The 21,337-nt window shown below is 43.5% G+C and overlaps 1 protein-coding gene across 4 annotated transcripts in view; it reads right to left on the reverse strand.

Moving 5' to 3' along the window:
* The window catches only part of LOC311149766 (agrin-like), a 403,861-nt gene that overhangs the window by 216,253 nt on the left and 166,271 nt on the right, over window positions 1-21,337 (reverse strand). For 3 of the 4 annotated variants that reach the window (XM_084186990.1, XM_084186988.1, XM_084186991.1), the window contains one exon: window positions 10,606-10,644. In XM_084186990.1, the coding sequence (XP_084043116.1) occupies window positions 10,606-10,644 (39 nt within the window). Of the gene's footprint in view, window positions 1-10,605; window positions 10,645-19,785; window positions 21,217-21,337 lie in introns of all 4 variants that reach the window. The other variant, XM_084186989.1, reaches the window with a different exon arrangement.

The raw sequence follows: 21,337 nt of genomic DNA on the forward strand, positions 1-21,337 counted from the left end.
CAAAAGTTCTGAACCTTTCTATTCTCATTGCTTCTACAGATTGTGAATTGAAAATAAACATTTTTGCTAAAAGTATTATTATATTATTGATAGATTGACTATGACTTTTCAGATCACCCAGTAATGCTATCTGCAAGGTTAGCTCCAGGTAAATATTGCAATCCTTTAGCCATTCCTGGACCTGTGTCCAAAAACAAGCTACAAATGGACAGAACCAAAACAAATGATCTAATGATTCTGTCTCTTCACAGCAAAATCTGCAGAGCTGGGAAGATTGTATCCCCCATATAAATAACATTCTATTGGTAGCAAGAATTTTATATAATCATTTAAATTGAAAGATTCTAAATTTTGAATCCGGTGTCGTTTTGCGTGTCAGTACATAAACACTATGCCATGGGATCGGTACATCAAACATCTCTTCCCAACTATTTTGCAATCTGTATGGGACGGCTGTCAATCCTTTGGGTCCTTAAGTGAAACTGATATACTTGTTTATTTATCACAGTTTTCCTTAACCAATTATGTTCTTTAATGCAAGGCCGACAGACAAGCTCCTTACTTTCTCCCCTTTCCACGTTCCTCTTCCACTTTTGCGTTAAGGCTGCAATTATTTGGTTGTAATTTTGGGTAGAGCAGACATTTCCATATGTTTTTGTTAGCTGCATGTGCGACATTACTCCACCAGTTCTACCGATGATATCATTTACGAAGATTATACCTTTTTTAAACATTCTGTCAAAAAATAACGGTTTTTTGTCAATTAGTATATTTGAATTTAACCACAATATTTGTTGCATTATTTGTTCTGTCGTTTCTGGAGGATTAAATTGAAATTGCAACCAACTTTATATGGCTTGTTTTTGAAATAGTGATATTTGGGAGATGATTTCCTTTTCAAATAACTGAAAATGAGTGGTTGTAATCTGAATAAAGGGAAAAAGGCCCTTCTTGAACATTGGGTGAGACAACCTTATGTCAAGCAATAAAATGAAAATGAATTACTTAAAAATCATACAATGTGATTTTCCTGATATTTGTTTTTGATTCCGTCTCTCACAGTTGAAGGGTACCTATGATCAAAATTACAGACCTCTACATGCTTTGTAAGTAGGAAAACATGCAAAATTGGCAGTGTATCAAATACTTGTTCTCCCCACTGTATATCTGTATATATAATTAGCATTGCATTTAGACAATTAATATAATGCAGCTTTGGATTTTACCCATCTCAAAAGCTAATGGTTTAGACCGTTTTGAATTTTACAGAGAGCTTCTACCGCTAAGAACAATGAATGCGAAATGATTGCTGTCCTTTCAATGGCCATCTCAGTCTCCAGGCTTGAACCCTATTGAAAACCTATTGTTTGAATTGAAGAGGGCAGTCCATAAGAGCAGGCTAAGTATATCAAGGATCTTGAAGGATTCTGCATGGAGGAATGGCCTAAGATCCCTCCCAACGTGCTCTCCAATCTCATAAAAAAAATTGTTTTAAGGCTCAGCGTCGTTATCCTTGCAACGGGAGGGTGCTAGAGTATTGAAAATAAGGGTGCCAATAACTTTGACCCCCATCTTTTTTTATTACTTGTTAAACAAAATATCTTTCTCTGTATTAGGATAAAATAATAACATTTTCCAATTTCCTTGAGCATAAAATATAGCTAAGTATTTTTTGATCATCTTCATCAAGGGTGCCAATAATTATGTACCTGACTGTATTTCAGACTTCAGCTATGACAGTGATAGGCTAGATGTCTGTTGTCCAGCAATCCAACCCCATCATTGTCAGGAGTTGATCTGCCCACTCTCTGACATGCTACAACACCTCCATACACTGGATGTTCGTGGTGGTTTTGCGAGGGCAAGGCAAGCTTGAGCGAGCCGACATGTCTGGGCATGTCAAAATGCCCCGGCCGCCATAATCAACAATTACTGTTGGCAAAGGAATCAGGAACAAATTATTGACTCAGCGGTCAATCCCTGCCAGTCTAGGCATGTTCCTTTTGACCCAAATATTGTTCCTTCTCTCCTTTCTCAGCGTGCAAATCAATACACGGCAGCGCATCACACCTCTGCTCAGTGAGGCTGAGTGGGACGCTTGTCAGAGAGTCTGATGGCTGTAGACGGGGGGGGGGGGGGGGGGGTCAAAACTCGCCTGATTTGTTTCTCCTAGTTGCCGAAAAATGCTTCCAGTCAAGCTCTGCGTGTGTACGGAAAGATGCTTATGCAAGCATCTGCTGACTCCACAGAAGTACAGAAGAGATATACTTTCCAGGGGAGAGAGGTACAAAGTGCAGCTTTGGGTGGATGCATCTGTATACTTTTGGAGGGCAACAAACTTTGCCCTGATAACGTCAAGGCAAAAACTAATCAAATCAAATCAAATGTTATTTGTCACATACACATGTTTAGCAGATGTTATTGCAGGTGTAGCGAAATGCTTGTGCTTCTAGCTCCAACAGTGCAGTAATATCTAACAAGTAATATCTAACAATTTCAAAACATATACCCAATACACACAAATCTAACTAAGGAATGGAATTAAGAATACATATATGGACGAGCAATGACAGAGCGGTATGGACTAAGATACAGTAGAATATTATAGAATACAGTATATACATATGAGATGAGCAATGCAAGATATGTAAACATGCTTAAAGTGGCCAGTGATTTATATTATTTCAATAGGCAGCAGCAGCCTCTAATGTGCTAGTGATCGCTATTTAACAGGCTGATGGCCTTGAGATAGAAGCTGTTTTTCAGTCTCTTGGTCCCAGCTTTGATGCACCTGTACTGACCTCGCCTTCTGGATGATAGCAGGGTGAACAGGCAGTGATTCAGGTGGTAGATGTCCTTGATGATCTTTTTGGCCTTCCTGTGACATCGGGTGCTGTAGGTATCCTGGAGGGTGGGTAGTTTTCCCCCGGTAATGCGTTGGGCAGATCACAACGAGAGCCCTGTGGTTGCGGGCGGTGCAGTTGCCGATACAGCCCGACAGGATGCTCTCAATTGTGCATCTGTAAAAGTTTGTGAGGTTTTTATGGTGCCAAGCCAAATTTCTTCAGCCTCCTGAGGTTGAAGAGGCTCTGTTGCGCCTTCTTCACCACACTGTCTGTGTGGGTGGACCATTTCAGTTTGTCAGTGATGTGTACGCCAAGGAACTTGAAGCTTTCCACCTTCTCCACTGCGGTCCCGTCGATGTCGATAGGGGGGTGCACCCTCTGCTGTTTCCTGAAGTCCACGATCATCTCCTTTGTTTTGTTGACGTTGAGTGAGATGTTATTTTCCTGGCACCACACTCCCAGAGCCCTCACCTCCTCCCTGTAGGCTGTCTCATTATTGTTGGTAATCAAGCTCACTACTGTTGTGTCGTCTGCAAACTTGATGATTGAGTTGGAGGTGTGCTTGGCCACGCAGTCGTGGGTGAACAGGGAGTATAGGAAGGGGGGTCCACGACCCAGTTGCAAAGGGCGGGGTTCAGACCCAGGGTTATCTCCTCCCAGACCTGGACTAAAGCATCCGCCAACTCCTGGACAGTCTGTGGTGCATCCTGTTGGTGGATGGAGCGAGACATGATGTCCCAGATGTGCTCAATTGGATTCAGGTCTGGGGAACGGGCGGGCCAGTCCATAGCATCAATGCCTTCCTCTTGCAGGAACTGCTGACACACTCCAGCCACATGAGGTCTAGCATTGTCTTGTATTAGGAGGAACCCAGGGCCAACCGCACCAGCATATGGTCTCACAAGGGGTCTGAGGATCTCATCTCGGTACATAATGGCAGTCAGGCTACCTCTGGCGAGCACATGAAGGGCTGTGCGGCCCCCCAAAGAAATGCCACCCCACACCATGACTGACCCACCGCCAAACCGGTCATGCTGGAGGATGTTGCAGGCAGCAGAACGTTCTCCACGGCGTCTCCAGACTCTGTCATGTCTGTCACATGTGCTCAGTGTGAACCTGCTTTCATCTGTGAAGAGCACAGGGCGCCAGTGGCAAATTTGCCAATCTTGGTGTTCTCTGGCAAATGCCAAACATCCTGCACGGTGTTGGGCTGTAAGCAAAACCCCCACCTGTGGACGTCGGGCCCTCATACCACCCTCATGGAGTCTGTTTCTGACCGTTTGAGCAGACACATGCACATTTGTGGCCTGCTGGAGGTCATTTTGCAGGGCTCTGGCAGTGCTCCTCCTGCTCCTCCTTGCACAAAGGCGGAGGTAGCGGACCTGCTGCTGGGTTGTTGCCCTCCTACGGCCTCCTCCACGTCTCCTGATGTACTGGCCTGTCTCCTGGTAGCGCCTCCATGCTCTGGACACTACGCTGACAGACACAGCAAACCTTCTTGCCACAGCTCGCATTGATGTGCCATCCTGGATGAGCTGCACTACCTGAGCCACTTGTGTGGGTTGTAGACTCCGTCTCATGCTACCACTAGAGTGAAAGCGAGTGGCGCAGTGTGGCGCAGTGGTCTAAGGCGCTGCATCGCAGTGCTAGCTGTGCCACTAGAGATCCTGGTTCGAATCCAGGCTCTGTCGTAGCCGGCCGCGACAGGAGACCCATGCGACGGCGCACAATTGGCCCAGCGTTGTCCAGGGTAGGGGAGGGAATGGCCGGCAGGGATGTAGCTCAGTTGGTAGAGCATGGCGTTTGCAACACCAGGGTTGTGGGTTCGATTCCCACGGGGGGCCAGTATGAAAAAAAAATATATATAAAAATAAAAAAAGTAATGAATGCACTAACTGTAAGTCGCTCTGGATAAGAGCATCTGCTAAATGACTAAAATGTAAAATGTAAATGTAAAGCACCGCCAGCATTCAAAAGTGACCAAAACATCAGCCAGGAAGCAAAGGAACTGAGAAGTGGTCTGTGGTCACCACCTGCAAAACCAGTCCTTTATTGGGGGTGTCTTGCTAATTGCCTATAATTTCCACCTGTTGTCTATTCCATTTGCACAACAGCATGTGAAATTTATTGTCAATCAGTGTTGCTTCCTAAGTGGACAGTTTGATTTCACAGAAGTGTGATTGACTTGTAGTTACATTGTGTTGTTTAAGTGTTCCCTTTATTTTTTTGAACAGTATATATATATATATATATATATATATATATATATATATATATATATATATATATACACACACACACATACATACAGTGAGTGAAGTTGTCCTGTCCCCTTAGCAGAAAAACACCCCCAAAGCATAATGTTTCCACCTCCATGTTTGACGGAGGGGATGGTGTTCTTGGGGTCATAGGCAGCATTCCTCCTCCTCTAAACACGGCGAGTTGAGTTGATACCAAAGAGTTCGATTTTGGTCTCATCTGACCACAACACTTTCACCCAGCTCTCCTCTGAATCATTCATATGTTCATTGGCAAACTTCAGACGGGCCTGTATATGTGCATTCAGAGCGTCTGCTAAATGACGTAAATGTAAACGTAAATGTTGAGCAGGGGGACCTTGCGGGCGCTGCAGGATTTCAGTCCTTCACGGCGTAGTGTGTTACCAATTGTTTTCTTGGTGACTATGGTCCCAGATGCCTTGAGATCATTGACAAGATCCTCCCGTGTAGTTCTGGGCTGATTCCTCACCGTTCTCATGATCATTGCAACTCCACGAGGTGAGATCTTGCATGGAGCCCCAGGCCGAGGGAGATTGACAGTTATTTTGTGTTTCTTCCATTTGCGAATAATTGCACCAACTGTTGTCACCTTCTTACCAAGCTGCTTGGCGATGGTCTTGTAGCCCATTCCTGCCTTGTGTAGGTCTACAATCTTGTCCCTGACATCCTTGGAGAGCTCTTTGGTCTTGGCCATGGTGGAGAGCTTGGAATCTGATTGATTAATTGCTTTTGTGGACAGGTGTCTTTTATACAGGTAACAAGCTGAGATTAGGAGCACTCCCCTTAAGAGTGTGCTCCTAATCTCAGCTCTTTACCTGTATAAAATACACCTGGGAGCCAGACATTTTTCTTATTGAGAGGGCGTCAAATACTTATTTCCCTCATTAAAATGCAAATCAATTTCTAACATCTTTGACATGCGTTTTTCTGGATTTTTTTGTTGTTATTCTGTCTCTCACTGTTCAAATAAACCTACCATTAAAATTTTAGACTGATAATTTCTTTGTCAGTGGGCAAACGTACAAATTCTGCAGGGGATCAAATAATTGTTTTCCCTCACATATATACATACATACATACATACATACATACATACACACATATTTACACATACATATCATTTTTAAAAAATATATTTCCCTTTATTACTTTCCAACCCCACCACCTCTTCCCTAATTGGAGTAAACTAGTGAACAACAATGCTTAGGCCTCTACTTCCAGCTTATACATACTATATACATTTTATGGACACAGTCAATTTTACAATAATTCAATTGTGTTTGTTTTTACTCCTGAACTTCCTCTACCCTCAACCTCTCCGATCATTTTCATGATGTCCAGCCGGTTTGCTTCTATATGCCATATCTTTCTAACTGTGCTCTTTCACAAAAGCTCTCAACCTATAACCTATATACTTATTATAGACACAGTATGCTTACATTATTAGTTATCTTGTTGTTATTAGTTGTTGTTAGTTGTTATTAGTCCCATCCTTCAACTCCATTCAACACCACCCATCTATCTCTTAACACCATCAATATTGGATTTCTATTTGCCATATATTTTTCAACTGTACTGTGATGTTTTACAAAAGTTCTGAACCTTTCTATTCTCATTGTTTCTACAGATTGTATACATATCAGTGTACATCAGCCCAGTGTATAGAAATGGTGGTCTGAATTGAAAATAAATGTTTTGGCTAAAAGTATTATTATATTATTGATCAATTGACTATGACTTTTCAGATCACCCAGTAATGCTATCTGCAGGGTTAGCTCCAGGTAAATATTGCAATCCTTTAGCCATTCCTGGACCTGTGTCCAAAAACAAACTACAAATGGACAGTACCAAAACAAAATGATCCAATGATTCTTTCTCTTCGTAGCAAAATCTGCAGAAGAACTGGGAAGATTGTATCCCCTATATAAATAACATTCTATTGGTAGCAAGAATTTTATATAATCATTTAAATTGAAAAATTATAAGTTTTGAATTCGGCGTCGTTTTGCGTATCAGTTCAAACTACCTTTGATATCTTGATATGACCAAATCCTCAGTATCCCCCCCAAAAAAGATGAGGTTGATATGTGGCCTCTTTTGTGCGAAATCTACGACACAAGAAGATTTAATTAAGATAGGCGACTAGTCATAATTAATTCTGCCTCTATGCCTCTCTGAGTGAGGCATACTGTCAAGAACACAGGCAAAGCTTCAACTGAATAAATTACATACACCTTGTGTGAGTGTTTTTTTCTCAGTTTTTCATCTAAGTCGAGTTTGTGGAGAGAGAGGAGGGGATGGGAGTCTTTCAAAGCTGCTACAGAGAAAGTTTTGGCACATCTTTTAAGAGTCGGAAGTGTTCTGGGAAGAGGGTAAGTAAGCCCACAATCACTTTCCCCTTCGTCACAGAAACCCTCCCAGTCCTATCACTCAAATCACTTTTCAATTCAAACATCCATGTCTGCTGGTACAGAGTATCCTCCAGGGGACACTCGGTGACAAACACAAAATTGAAGGATTCACAGTTGGTGTATTCATTACCGCAAGGAGAGGTGTGTGGGAGACAGCTAGCTATGGCGGAGATTAACCCCGACTGTAGTTAGCTCAGGTTTCCCATTTGGTTTCCTAATTTTTGTCTTTGTGGCCCAATTCTGCCCAAATTTAACAATTTCTGGTCACCTAAGGCCATGAGGGAGAGTTGAGTGCTCTGTCACCTGTTAGTCATCACTTCACTTGATTGATTTGATTGATTGAGAGTACATTGACACTTGAGAGTACATTGACTCTACTTAAATCTGACTGACAAGAGGTGGCAAGAAAAATGCCAGGACCCGACCAACTGGTGCTCTTCTTGCTTGAGTCACTGGCTTGATAGCCATAATATCAAATATAATAGTTGTAATATCATAATCATATTAATACCATATAATAGCCCTAATAGCAATCGGACTGTCAAATAGGAACCTTACAATATGTTTAATATGAAAATATAGCAATGACCAAGGCAGAGAACCAGAGAAGTGTTTGTATACAATATGAACATCGCTCTCATTATAAACATGACACTGACAATCTTGGCTAGCTAACCACAGCTAGCTCAATGCAATAGAACTGACCCTTCACCAAAGTACAACCCGTGTTGTTCTAACTCGAGCGACGGACTGAGACTTTGCTCTCTGTGGCTGGGTAAATTGCTGTCACAACTGTCTTATTATTATCTGGAGACGACAGGCAGTAATGATTGTGTGCAAAAAGTGGTGCTTTGAGCTGCAGCAGAGAGAGGATAATTAAAGGGTGCTTTGTGACTGTCACTTTTTGGCTGGTGATTAGCACTCATTTATTGGGTGGGTTCTGCCGTCTAATTGTAGGTGGTGCGTACCACAAATAGTGTGCAAGTGCTCTCGACTCAGTGGCTCTCTATAGGCTTTCTAATTCTGATCTACCAACAAAAAAAACACCTCTCCATCTCTCCTCACTAACTAGGAGAAATTGTCTGTGCAAAAGCAAGTTCAGAGACAAAGAGGATAGTTTAAAAGTCTGTAAAGATTATTTAATATCTTCTCTCTATTTTGGTTAATTAAGTATCTGGGAGTGTGACCTTGGAACTGAGGACAAGTTCAGTGGAATGGCCCCCCTCTGTAGAACAGATTTGACTAATGGTGGAGCTATATACAAGCCTTGGTACTGAAGCATCTACCACCATGTCCCCACAGCGCAACATTCAGCTAGTCATGTGAGAGGGGCTAGTGTATTTGGGCCATCTCTAATTGGCCAACTAATCTCACCAGAAACTAAATGACCCGCAGACACGTTGTCCCTCAGAGCCAACTGAAGACCTCAGATGGCTACTGCTGCTCCTTTATGTTTGCTTGTTCCATAAAAACAACCCTATGCCACTGACTGAGAGCCTACAGAACTATTGGAAATGTAATTAAGGCCGGCAGCAGAGCCTTTCAAACACTTGACTAGTGCAGAAACAAACTGCACACTTCAGAAAAGCCTAAACTTCCATATGAGCACGGCAGAGATCGATAAGAGCCACCGTTTTTTGAGGGAAAACGCAGAGGGAGGGGGAAAGATGTATTGCCTCACTTGACTGCCCTCAGTTTCTCACCCGCACGTACATGACTTGGCTCAGTGAAACGAAAGCTATTCTCCTCGAGAGCGAAATCACTTGTCGAAGCAATCTCGTGTGTCATTAAAAAGTAAACAAATATCTGTGGCGGTTCATGATGCCGCGTGACTGGACCTTTTGAGCATCTCGCTTTGATTGAGGTAGCCGAAAAATAAAACCGGAGACATCACTCTCCTCTCCCCAGGTGTTAAGGTGAGGCGAAGTTGAGAAACGCTTCAATCAAGCTCAAATACTCAGCAGCCGTAGACCGCGGACACCATCGACAAAAGTAATTGTCGTGGCTCAGCGAGACAATTATATATGTTGTCTAAAGCTGCTCTAAATTCATAAATTTTAACACAACAGCTCACTTTCTCACAAACAGCTTTTGCCAATGGCCAATCTATGAAGCTAGTGATTGAGCAATTATTGGACAGATTCGTCAAGCCCCCAGCAGTGCTTTTATTCACAGCGTCTGTAGATAGAGGCTCAGATCATTATCAGCATTCTGCCTGCATTCTTACATGGCCAACCTTTGGCTTTGTAGCCCACACACTGAGTGTAAAACTACACATCCCAGCGCTACCAGGAGTCCACCTATCTGAAGCTACCAAACGGTGTTTCATGAGTTTGTTGCATTTACATCACTTATCCAGAGTGACTTACAGGAGCAATTAGGGTTAAGTGCCTTGCTCAAGGTCACAGACAGATTTTTCACGTAGTCGGCTCACAACCTTTCGGTTACTGGCCCAATGCTCTTAACTGCTAGGCTACCTTCCGCCCTAAATATTCATGACCGAGCCAGAAACCAGCTGTTTCCCTCCAATTAAAGAGTGTGGAGATGCGCCATTTGCCAATAAACGTGTGCTTTTTAATTAATGACTCTCGTAGTGCACCCGGCAAACAACTGAAACAATAGCCCAGCATAAAGATTCCCATCTGTGGAATTAGGCCGGAAAGCGGGGCATATAACAAGGCTGGGCGTAGTGGAACAACTCGAGAGTCCGTGTGTCCCTGCCTACATTTGGCAACAGCTAAAGGGAGGAGAGGAGTGAGGTTCTGAATGGGGAAGAAGGGAGGACTACTAGTATTACTGAATTATGAGGCTGGAAACACTCTAGTCTAGCAGTTACTGTACAGCTGTAACTTGGCTTGAAGAAGAGACAAATGAAGTTATCAAAGACCAGATGCGGAGAAGCGTCTCCCATGATAAGGCGGTGGTTCAAACTGAAAGCATCAGGCTTCAGAGAGGTGAAGAAGCCCGCTTCAAAGCCAGAGAGAAGTGAAGTCATTATTTGTAGGGGAGCCAACACGATGTGATCAGCCGGTGAAGGTAGGGTAGTGAGAGAATTCCCAGAGGACTTACCGTCAGGAGGCTGGGCCGGTGTGAAGTGAACAGGTTTGTCTGGAGGAGATAAAATAAGAGAGAGAGAGAGTTAGAAAGGGGTTTTTATTTAAGGGATGATTCAAGGACTTTCCCATGGGGTGAGCCACAGTAATTGAGTTGCTCCAAAAAAAGCAGAGGATACTCCTCTGGCTTGGGTTTATCGAACAGGTTTTAATAGAGTATCTGAGTGATAAGAGGCCCAATAGATCTCACCAGAATGAATAATAATTGGTATTTTATGAAGAAACATACTCAGGTTTTGTTTCATTATTATCCTAGTTACCCTTTTCATGAATACATTTCAAAGAAATAACTCAAATAGGCACATGATGAATGAAAAATCCCTTGAAGAGGACAATTTTTTCCCTCTACACAGAAAAAAAGATTGGATCCCATTGTTTCCAAATCGGTGAGTTAGCTAATTGTCTTCTCCCTTATACATGTTCCTGCTGCAATACTGCATGTGTTATGTACTGTTATAGTCTAATAGTACCAGGGTTGGGGAAAATTATATTTAAATTCCAGTCAATTCAGGAAATACACTGAAATTTCAATTCCAATTTTCTTCAATGAGAAACATTTTGAATTGGAATTTGGAGTACTTTCTGAATTGAGTGGAATTGAAATGGAATTGTGTGTATTTATTTCATGAAACTCCATATACAGTGGGGGAAAAAGTATTTAGTCAGCCACCAATTGTGCAAGTTCTCCCACTTAAAAAGATGAGAGAGGCCTGTAATTTTCATCATAGGTTCACGTCAACTATGACAGACAAAATGAGAAAAAAAATTCCAGAAAATCACATTGTAGGATTTTTAATGAATTTATTTGCAAATTATGGTGGAAAATAAGTATTTGGTCAATAACAAAAGTTTCTCAATACTTTTTTATATACCCTTTGTTGGCAATGACACAGGTCAAACGTTTTATGTAAGTCTTCACAAGGTTTTCACACACTGTTGCTGGTATTTTGGCCCATTCCTCCATGCAGATCTCCTCTAGAGCAGTGATGTTTTGGGGCAACACGGACTTTCAACTCCCTCCAAAGATTTTCTATGGGGTTGAGATCTGGAGACTGGCTAGGCCACTCCAGGACCTTGAAATGCTTCTTACGAAGCCACTCCTTCTTTGCCCGGGCGGTGTGTTTGGGATCATTGTCATGCTGAAAGACCCAGCCACGTTTCATCTTCAATGCCCTTGCTGATGGAAGGAGGTTTTCACTCAAAATCTCGCGATACATGGCCCCATTCATTCTTTCCTTTACACGGATCAGTCGTCCTGGTCCCTTTTCAGAAAAACAGCCCCAAAGCATGATGTTTCCACCCCCATGCTTCACATTAGGTATGGTGTTCTTTGGATGCAACTCAGCATTCTTTGTCCTCCAAACACGACGAGTTGAGTTTCTACCAAAAAGTTATATTTTGGTTTCATCTGACCATATGACATTCTCCCAATCCTCTTCTGGATCATCCAAATGCACTCTAGCAAACTTCAGATGGGCCTGGACATGTACTGGCTTAAGCAGGGGGACACGTCTGGCACTGCAGGATTTGAGTCCCTGGCGGCGTAGTGTGTTACTGATGGTAGGCTTTGTTCCTTTGGTCCCAGCTCTCTGCAGGTCATTCACTAGGTCCCCCCGTGTGGTTCTGGGATTTTTGCTCACCGTTCTTGTGATAATTTTGACCCCACGGGGTGAGATCTTGCGTGGAGCCCCAGATCGAGGGAGATTATCAGTGTTCTTGTATGTCTTCCATTTCCTAATAATTGCTCCCACAGTTGATTTCTTCAAACCAAGCTGCTTACCTATTGCAGATTCAGTCTTCCCAGCCTGGTGCAGGTCTACAATTTTGTTTCTGGTGTCCTTTGACAGCTCTTTGGTCATGGCCATAGTGGAGTTTGGAGTGTTACTGTTTGAGGTTGTGGACAGGTGTCTTTTATACTGATAACAAGTTCAAACAGGTGCCATTAATACAGGTAACGAGTGGAGGACAGAGGAGCCTCTTAAAGAAGAAGTTACAGGTCTGTGAGAGCCAGAAATCTTGCTTGTTTGTAGGTGACCAAATACTTATTTTCCACCATAATTTGCAAATAAATTCATAAAAAATCCTACAATGTGATTTTCTGGAGAAAAAAAATCTCAATTTGTCTGTCATAGTTGACGTGTACCTATGATGAAAATTACAGGCCTCTCTCATCTTTTTAAGTGGGAGAACTTGCACAATTGGTGGCTGACTAAATACTTTTTTCCCCCACTGTATGTGACTCGTTTCAGGAAACTAGGCTTACATCTTCAAACTAAGGGCAACCATGGCATCCGTGACAGAGAGGGAGAAGCGTCCATCCATGTATATGATAGTCTAGCTAGCTACATTTACAGATATTACACGTTTCTAATTTTGTCAGAAAGTCATTTTCATTTCAAGTTAATGTGTACTGTACTGGCTGGCTCGCTAGCTAACGTTATGTGTATGATCTGTGTAGTAATATTATTTGTATCTCAGAGCTAGCTAGTTATAGCCTAATGTTAGCTAGCTAACATTGAACCTGGTTGGTTAGCTACTTGGAGATTCATGCAGGGTAGTAACATTATGAGTTGGGATTATGGTTCATTGTTTAGCTAGCTAGCTACATGTCTAAACAAAAGAGTCCACTATGCAAGTAACCATTTCAATAAAATGTTAATGATGTCACTGCGAAAACTGTCGATAGACGTAGCTGGTAAATTCGTTCTGATTATCTACCCCGATTTCAGAGCACTCTCGTTTGAGTCTGGATAACATAAAAACAGCCTAACCAGCTCTGATAGGGCGAGTAAAATGGTCAAGCTAGCCAACATTAGCAGTTAGCTTGGGTGCTTGACTGCTGTTGTTAGGTCAGAATGCTCGGATCAACCCTACTCCTCGGCCAGAGCGTCCAGTGTGTGTTCTAAAAGCTCAGAGAGCGAAACGCTCTGAATTTTACGAACGGACAATCTGACAACGCTCTGAGTTTACGAATGCCCAGAGCACACTCTGGCACTCCAGATTAAATTTAAGAACACACATTTTACATTTTAGTAATTTAGCAGACGCTCTTATCCAGAGTTCATTTTTTTTTTTCATACTGGTCCCCCGTGGGAAACGAACCCACAACCCTGGCATTGCAAACGCCATGCTCTACCAACTGAGCTACACGGGACTACACGTAGTATACACACCCGTAGTATAAATCAGCCTTTAGTCTTGACATTTTTGGTTGTTTAGTACATGGCCTCACATGTGAATCCTTAAAAAGATGGGTGGGGCTAAGCTTAAGAGGGTGTGAACGATGCTAAATGGGTGTAGACAAAGAAGAACTTTCCAGTAGTCGTAGCAAAACATTTAAGGGCCATTTTCTCAAAAGTGAGGTTACAAGTTTATCAACTTTCAAAGCAGAATTACTTTCCCAGTGTTCCTCAACTGTAGTGTATGATACACAATTTTCTAGCTCTGTGTCTCTACTTTTGTCCAATGTAAAAATCACAATTTCGCTACATAAGACCGAATCGAGCCGGTCGGTCACATATATTATTTTTCATTTATTTCCCTTAGCCTCCTTGTGACATTGAAATGCTCAGTCTGTGTGGGTGTTGATACAAATGTTTATATATTTACATACACAGCCCTGATTGGCGTATAGGATCGTCTAGACTCCGCATACCCCTTCAAAGTAGGAGGATACATATGAAAATAAACAATGAATGTTCATTGGTTAGAAAATTCAGATCAGATTGTTATGTCATGATCTGAGCGAAAAACAAAATCCCACCTGAACAGGTTGAAATTCCAGGCATTTTTTACAAACAGCTCTTACACAAAAAGGGCATTATCATCATTTTCACAATTTCAGAGTTTTATTTCGACCTCATAGTATGGAAATATCAACCAAAAAACAGGAAATTACGTTTAACTGCACTGCCCCTATAATCAAGATCTAATTAATTATTCTAATCTAATTATTCTGTAGACAGTTTTAAACGCCTTCAGCGTTCAACTGTATTTGACTGGGTGTTGATTAGTCTTGAACCTTTTGCTCAGACAACACAACAAACACAGGATTCTGGTACTCAGAAATAGCCTGGCATGTCTAATGCACATGACACTGAATAAAGCAGTGCTAAAAATGCACACTTCAGGTACTGTGGTGGAACACCTATGTGGGTGTCAGGACACAATTGGGACTCCAGTGATACTGGGGTTTTCCTATTTTAATCCCATTGCACAGAGCCAATTAACACTCATTGATATAAAGCTTTGAAGACTTTTTTGAAAACTTTAATTCGGTAAAACATTAATAAATTAAGCGTAACTTACACAATTTAGAGACAATATGTCACCCACAAATACACTCGCTCTCCGAAAGGTCACTCTAGTGTTGCTTAATGGTAATGTTGCTGCTCATCTACCAGCCACCAGGCAATGGGCGGCAGGTAGCTTAGTGGTTATAACCGTTGTGCCAATAACCGAAAGGTCGCTGGTTCTAATCCCCGAGCCGACTAGGTGAGAAATCTGTTGATGTGCCCTTGAGCAAGGGCACCATCAGGCCACCATCAGGCCATTTTCAATTTAGGCCAATAACCACTCCAAGTGGGGACACTCTCCATGCCAAGAGCTTTCTTTCTCATCCAAAGGCATTTCATCTGGCTACTTTATCCCACAGTTCAAAGTAAATGCTAAGGCTTTGGGGGAGAGAAAGGACTCAAAAGGAAGGCTGCCTGGTCTGTGTGTTGAGGGAAAGCTGACTTTTAGCAGCTGAGATAGCACCGGCAGAGGTCAAGTGGGCCAGTATTTTATATCTTGAGTTAGAGACTTTACAGTCTACGTAAAATAAGCGACATCCTACTGACACATTACTTTTCTTGTACCAATAGTCATGCACGCATACTGTCATTCCAAGATGGCGTAGCAGTGCGGTCGTGGTTTTTTTCTGTGTCCTAGAATAAATAGCCAGTTTCTTGTTTTTTGTCTATTTTGTATATATTTCTCAATTTTACTTTTCATTCTTTAACTAAATATACTTTCCTGCAACCCGCCTCACCCAACGTGGAAAGGATTCTATTATTTCTTCATAACTTTTATCAAGAACCTTAAGCTGAAACTAGTCTAGCTGCAACCGAATGGCTACTTGCTATTAGCCACCGTTAGCGTCTTCACCATTGCACTACCCAACAGCCAGCTCTAGCTCTAGCCTGGACAATTCGTCGGCCAGTCTGCACAGCGTGCTATCGACCCAGAGCATATCAGACTTTCTGCCGGAATCACTGGACCCTAGTGCCGGATCATAGCAACCAACTAGCTGCAACCTGTTGTTGGCTAATTACCATTGCCCCTTAGCAAGCACCAGTTAGCCTTGAGCTAGCCTTGAGCCAGGCCCATCTCCCGGCTATCTACCTCTCTGTCAACCGGACGGGACCTCCTAGGGTTGACACTGAGCCCCGCCGATCCAACACGACTGGTTTGCCGACGAAATCATCTGATGTGGTTTCAACAGGCTTCCCGTTGCGACGACCACGAAGATCCATCTGCTAGCCCCGGCCCGCTAGCACACGCAAACTACAACTGTGCTTCCTGCTCGCTGTGCTGAAGCACCAATTTGAACTGCTCTCGGACTCACATATTGCTGTTCACTGGACCTTATGATCACTCAGCTGCACAGCTGATGCCTGCTGGACTGTTCCTTTAAACAGTACCCTGTCCTGTTTATTCTGTTTAGCCTCAGCCCAAACTTTATCGCCATTACCAGTTGTTGTCTTAGCTCTCTCTAATAACACCTGTGATTGCTTTATGCCTCTCTCCCATGTCAATATGCCTTGCCTATTGCTGTTTGGGTTAGTTCTTATTATACAATTTCACTGTAGAACCCCAAGTCCCTCTCAAACTGCCTCAAATAGTTCCTTTGTTCACCCCCCATACACGCCGAGACCGGCTCAATCGGTGCCTCCAGTGATGCTATCTATTTCATTGTTAACCAACGCTTAGGTTTACCTCCACTGTACTCATATCCTTCCATATCCTTGTCTGTACATAATGCCCTGAATCTTTTCTACAACGCCCGGAAATCTGCCCCCTTTATTCTATGTACCCAACGCACTAGAAGACCAGTTCTTAAAGCGTATCCTAATTCTACTCCTCCTCTGTTCCTCTCGTGATGTAGAGGCTAACCCAGGCCCTGCAGCCCCCAGTATCACTCCTACTCCCCAGGAGCTATCATTTGTTGACTTTTGTAACCGTAAAAGCCTTGGTTTTCTGCACGTAAATATCAGAAGCCTCCTTCCTAAGTTTGAGTTATTCACTGCGTTAGCACACTCCGACAACCCTGATGTTCTAGCAGTGTCTGAATCCTGGCTTAGGAAGGCCACCAAAAATTCTGAAATGTCCATCCCCAACTATAACATTTTCCGTCTAGATAGAACTGTCAAAGGGGGTGGAGTTGCAATCTACTGTAGAGAGCCTGCAGAGCTCTATCATTCTATCCAGGTCTGTGCCCAAACAGTTTGAGCTTCTACTTCTAAAAATCCACCTTTCCAGAAATAAGTCTCTCACTGTTGCCGCTTGCTACAGACCCCCCTCAGCCCCCAGCTGTGCCCTGGACACCATATGTGAATTGATTGCCCCCCATTTATCCTCAGAGTTCGTACTGCTTGGTGACCTAAATTGGGATATGCTTAACACCCCGGCCATCCTACAATCCAAACTAGATGCCCTCAATCTCACACAAATTATCAACGAACCAACCAGGTACAACCCTAAATCCATAAACATGGGTACCCTCATAGATATCATCCTGACTAACTTACCCTCTAAATACACCTCTGCTGTCTTCAACCAGGATCTCAGCGATCACTGCCTTATTGCCTGCGTCCGTAACGGGTCCGCGGTCAAACGACCACCCCTCATCACTGTCAAACGCTCCCTAAAACACTTCAGCGAGCAGGCCTTCCTAATTGACCTGGCCCAGGTATCCTGGATGGATATAGATCTCATTCCGTCAGTAGAGGATGCCTGGTTGTTCTTTAAAAGTAATTTCCTCTCAATCTTAAATAAACACGCCCCATTAAAAAAATACAGAACTAAGAACATATATAGCCCCTGGTTCTCCTCAGACTTGACTGCCCTTGACCAGCACAAAAACATCCTGTGGCATACTGCATTAGCATCAAATAGCCCCCGCGATATGCAACTTTTCAGGGAAGTTAGGAACCAATTTACACAAGCAGTTAGGAAAGCAAAGGCTAACTTTTTCAAACAGACATTTGCATCATGTAGCACTAACTCCAAAAAGTTTTGGGACACTGTAAAGTCCATGGAGAATAAGAGCACTTCCTCCCAGCTGCCCACTGCACTGAGGCTAGGAAACACTATCACCACCGATAAATCTACAATAATCGAGAATTTCAACAAGCATTTTGCTACGGCTGGCCATGCTTTCCACCTGGCTACCACTACCCCGGCCACCAAATCAAATCAAATTTTATTGGTCACATGCGCCGAATACAACAGGTGCAGACATTACAGTGAAATGCTTACTTACAGCCCTTAACCAACAGTGCATTTATTTTTAACAAAAAAAGTTAAAATAAAACAACAAAAAAAGTGTTGAGAAAAAAAAGAGCAGAAGTAAAATAAAATAACAGTAGGGAGGCTATATATACAGGGGGGTACAGCTCTGCACCCTCCGCTGCAACTTGCCCATGCCCCCCCTCTACGCTGACGACACCATTTTATATACATCTGGCCCTTCATTGGACACTGTGTTAACAAACCTCCAAACGAGCTTCAATGCCATACAACACTCCTTCAGTAGCCTCCAACTGCTCTTAAACACTAGTAAAACTAAATGCATGCTCTTCAATCGAACGCTGCTGGCACCCGCCCACCCGACTAGAATCACTACTCTTGACAGGTCTGACCTAGAGTATGTGGACAACTACAAAAACCTAGGTGTCTGATTAGACTGTAAACTCTCCTTCCAGACTCACATTAAGAATCTCCAATCCAAAGTTAAATCTAGAATTTATTTCGCAACAAAGCCTCCTTCACTCATGCTGCCAAACATGCCCTCGTAAAACTGACTATCCTACCGATCCTTGACGGCGATGTCATTTACAAAATAGCCTCCAACACTCTACTCAGCAAATTGGATGTAGTCTATCACAGTGCGTTTTGTCTCCAAAGCCCCATATACTATCCACCACTGTGACCTGTACGCTCTTGTTGGCTGGTCCTCACTACATATTTGTCGCCAAACCCACTGGCTCCAGGCCATCTATACATCACTGCTAGGCAAATCCCCGCCTTATCTTAGCTCATTGGTCACCATAGCAACACCCACCCGTAGTATGCGCTCCAGCAGGTATATCTCACTGGTCATCCCCAAAGCCAACACTTCCTTTGGCCGCCATTCCTTCCAGTTCTCTGCTGCCAATGACTGGAACAAATTGCAATAAATCTCTGAAGCTGGAGACTCTTATCTCCCTCACTAACTTTAAGCATCAGTTGTCAGAGCACCTTACCGATCACTGCACCTGTACACAGCCCATCTGAAATTAGCCCACCCAACTACCTCATCCCTATATTGATATTTATTTTGCTCATTTGCACCCCAGTATCTATATTTGCACATCATCTCTTGCACATCTATCACTCCAGTGTTAATACTAATTGTAATTATTTTGCACTATAGCCTATTTATTGCCTTACCTCCATAACTTGCTACATTTGCACACACTGTATATATATTTTCTGTTGTATTTTTGACTTTATGTTTTGTTTTACCCCATATGTAACTCTGTGTTGTTGTTTTTATCGCACTGCTTTGCTTTATCTTGGCCAGGTCGCAGTTGTAAATGAGAACTTGTTCTCAACTGGCTTACCTGGTTAAAAAAAGGTTAAATAAAATAAATACTAAAAAATAAAAATCAGCATTCCTCCAAGTATACATACACGTCTGGCAAGCAAATGCACTCACGTAAAGCCTTTACACTATTGACCAAGACACACAAACACATGGTGGCTACAAAGAGACCAAGGGAGTACATTGTACTGTAGAAGGGTGTGTATGTGTGTGTGTGTCTGGCATGCGTGTGTGTGCATGTATGTGTGCATGTGTGAGTGTGTGTTGTAGTACTATTGATGGACGTACAGTTGTTCAGGAAGAGCAGCACGGCAAAGCCCAGCGTAGAGGTGGCCAGCAGGATAAGACAAATGTTACAGGGGATCATAAAGTAGCGCACCACCAGGGACACCTTGTGTTGGTACATCCGGTCCCGCACTAGGGGCGGCGTGGGGTAATGGCAGCTGGTCATACTCCACTTCCAGAGTTCCCCCCTGACGGGGAGGTACGGGTAACGGGGTGGGAGAAGAAGAACCCGAAGAACCACAGAATTAAAATGACACGTGAAATGAGGGAAGTGGACGAGAGGAGAGAATGATAGACTGGGTAATGGCTGGTAGATTCAGCTCTGACTCCTGCTATGTTCCGCCGTGAGGAGGGAGTCGCAATTGCTTTCAGAAAGACACGGCGTGAAGCTTTTAGCGGTTTCCAGGCAACTCATTTTGGAAACTAATAACATCCATTTGTGGGAAGAGGACAGAGGGGTCTGGGCCTCCACTCCTACAGCCCCCCACCTGTCCACACTACCTCCATTTAAATCCAAGCACTGGGAGGGGACCACGACAGATTGTATGTGTGGGCAGTGAGTAAACATACAGTATGAAAATGTATGTGTGAACTAGTGTGTGTGCGTGTCTGTGTGTGTGTACGCGTGCACCAACCACACGTATGTGCATGTGAAAGTTCAAAAAGGTACAGTAATTCCACAGTAAGGAGCCTCCTTGATCTCTTTACAGCCTTTGTCCACAATTCTACTTCCCACTGGTCTCCCGGCAGCCCTCAAGACAAAACGAACCAGGCTCCACTGCACTGCCACAGCATTCACCAAGAGTAGCCCCTGGTGACTTGGCGGGGGAGCATCTTCCTTCAGCCTCCTGTGGCTGATAAACTGCGAGCCTTGGGGCTAGAGCTCCGGCAGCTCTGGAGCTGTAAGGACATTCATTAGCAACGCTCCAAGTAAAACATGAACAACTGCTTCTTTGTATCCACTTGGCTGCCCGCAACCTTATTGTTCTGTATAGCTCCAGTCAGGACCAAAATAAAGCCAGCAGCAACACGACTGTCTCCTCCGAGCACAGAGGAGCACGGAGCTGCCCCTGTTGCCGCACACTTGAATCGAGTGTTAGCGTAATTAGCGGGTGGCTAGTAAGCAGCTGGCCGCCGCTCGCTAAACCATATGCTCTCAGGAGCGTGAAGGGGAATATTTTTGTCCACCACCCCCTTTCCTTGTTTCAAAACACTGTGGCCCCCTCGCCACTCGCATTTGGGGACCACCCCTGGAGTCCGGAGAAAGCAGGTCAGAAGAAGAAGTAGAGAGGGGCGGGAAGTTGGAAGGGAAACTATTTATGCCCCCTTTCTCTGTCCCTCAGCACAAGTCGTCTTCTCCTTAGCGCTGTTCTGCCAGAGACCGGCTATACAGAAGCGACAAGCCACAGCCGACACCAACTGAAGAAAAAGAAACTGAGATAGAAAAAGAGAGAAAAAGACTGTTGTGCCGGATAAGAAATTAACAGACAAGCACTGAAGACTGTGTATCTCTTTCTTTCCTCGTGTCCACCCGATGGCATATTCATTCAAAAAC

This window comes from Coregonus lavaretus (assembly GCF_964263955.1).
Source record: "Coregonus lavaretus genome assembly, chromosome: 22".
NCBI lineage: Eukaryota > Metazoa > Chordata > Actinopteri > Salmoniformes > Salmonidae > Coregonus > Coregonus lavaretus.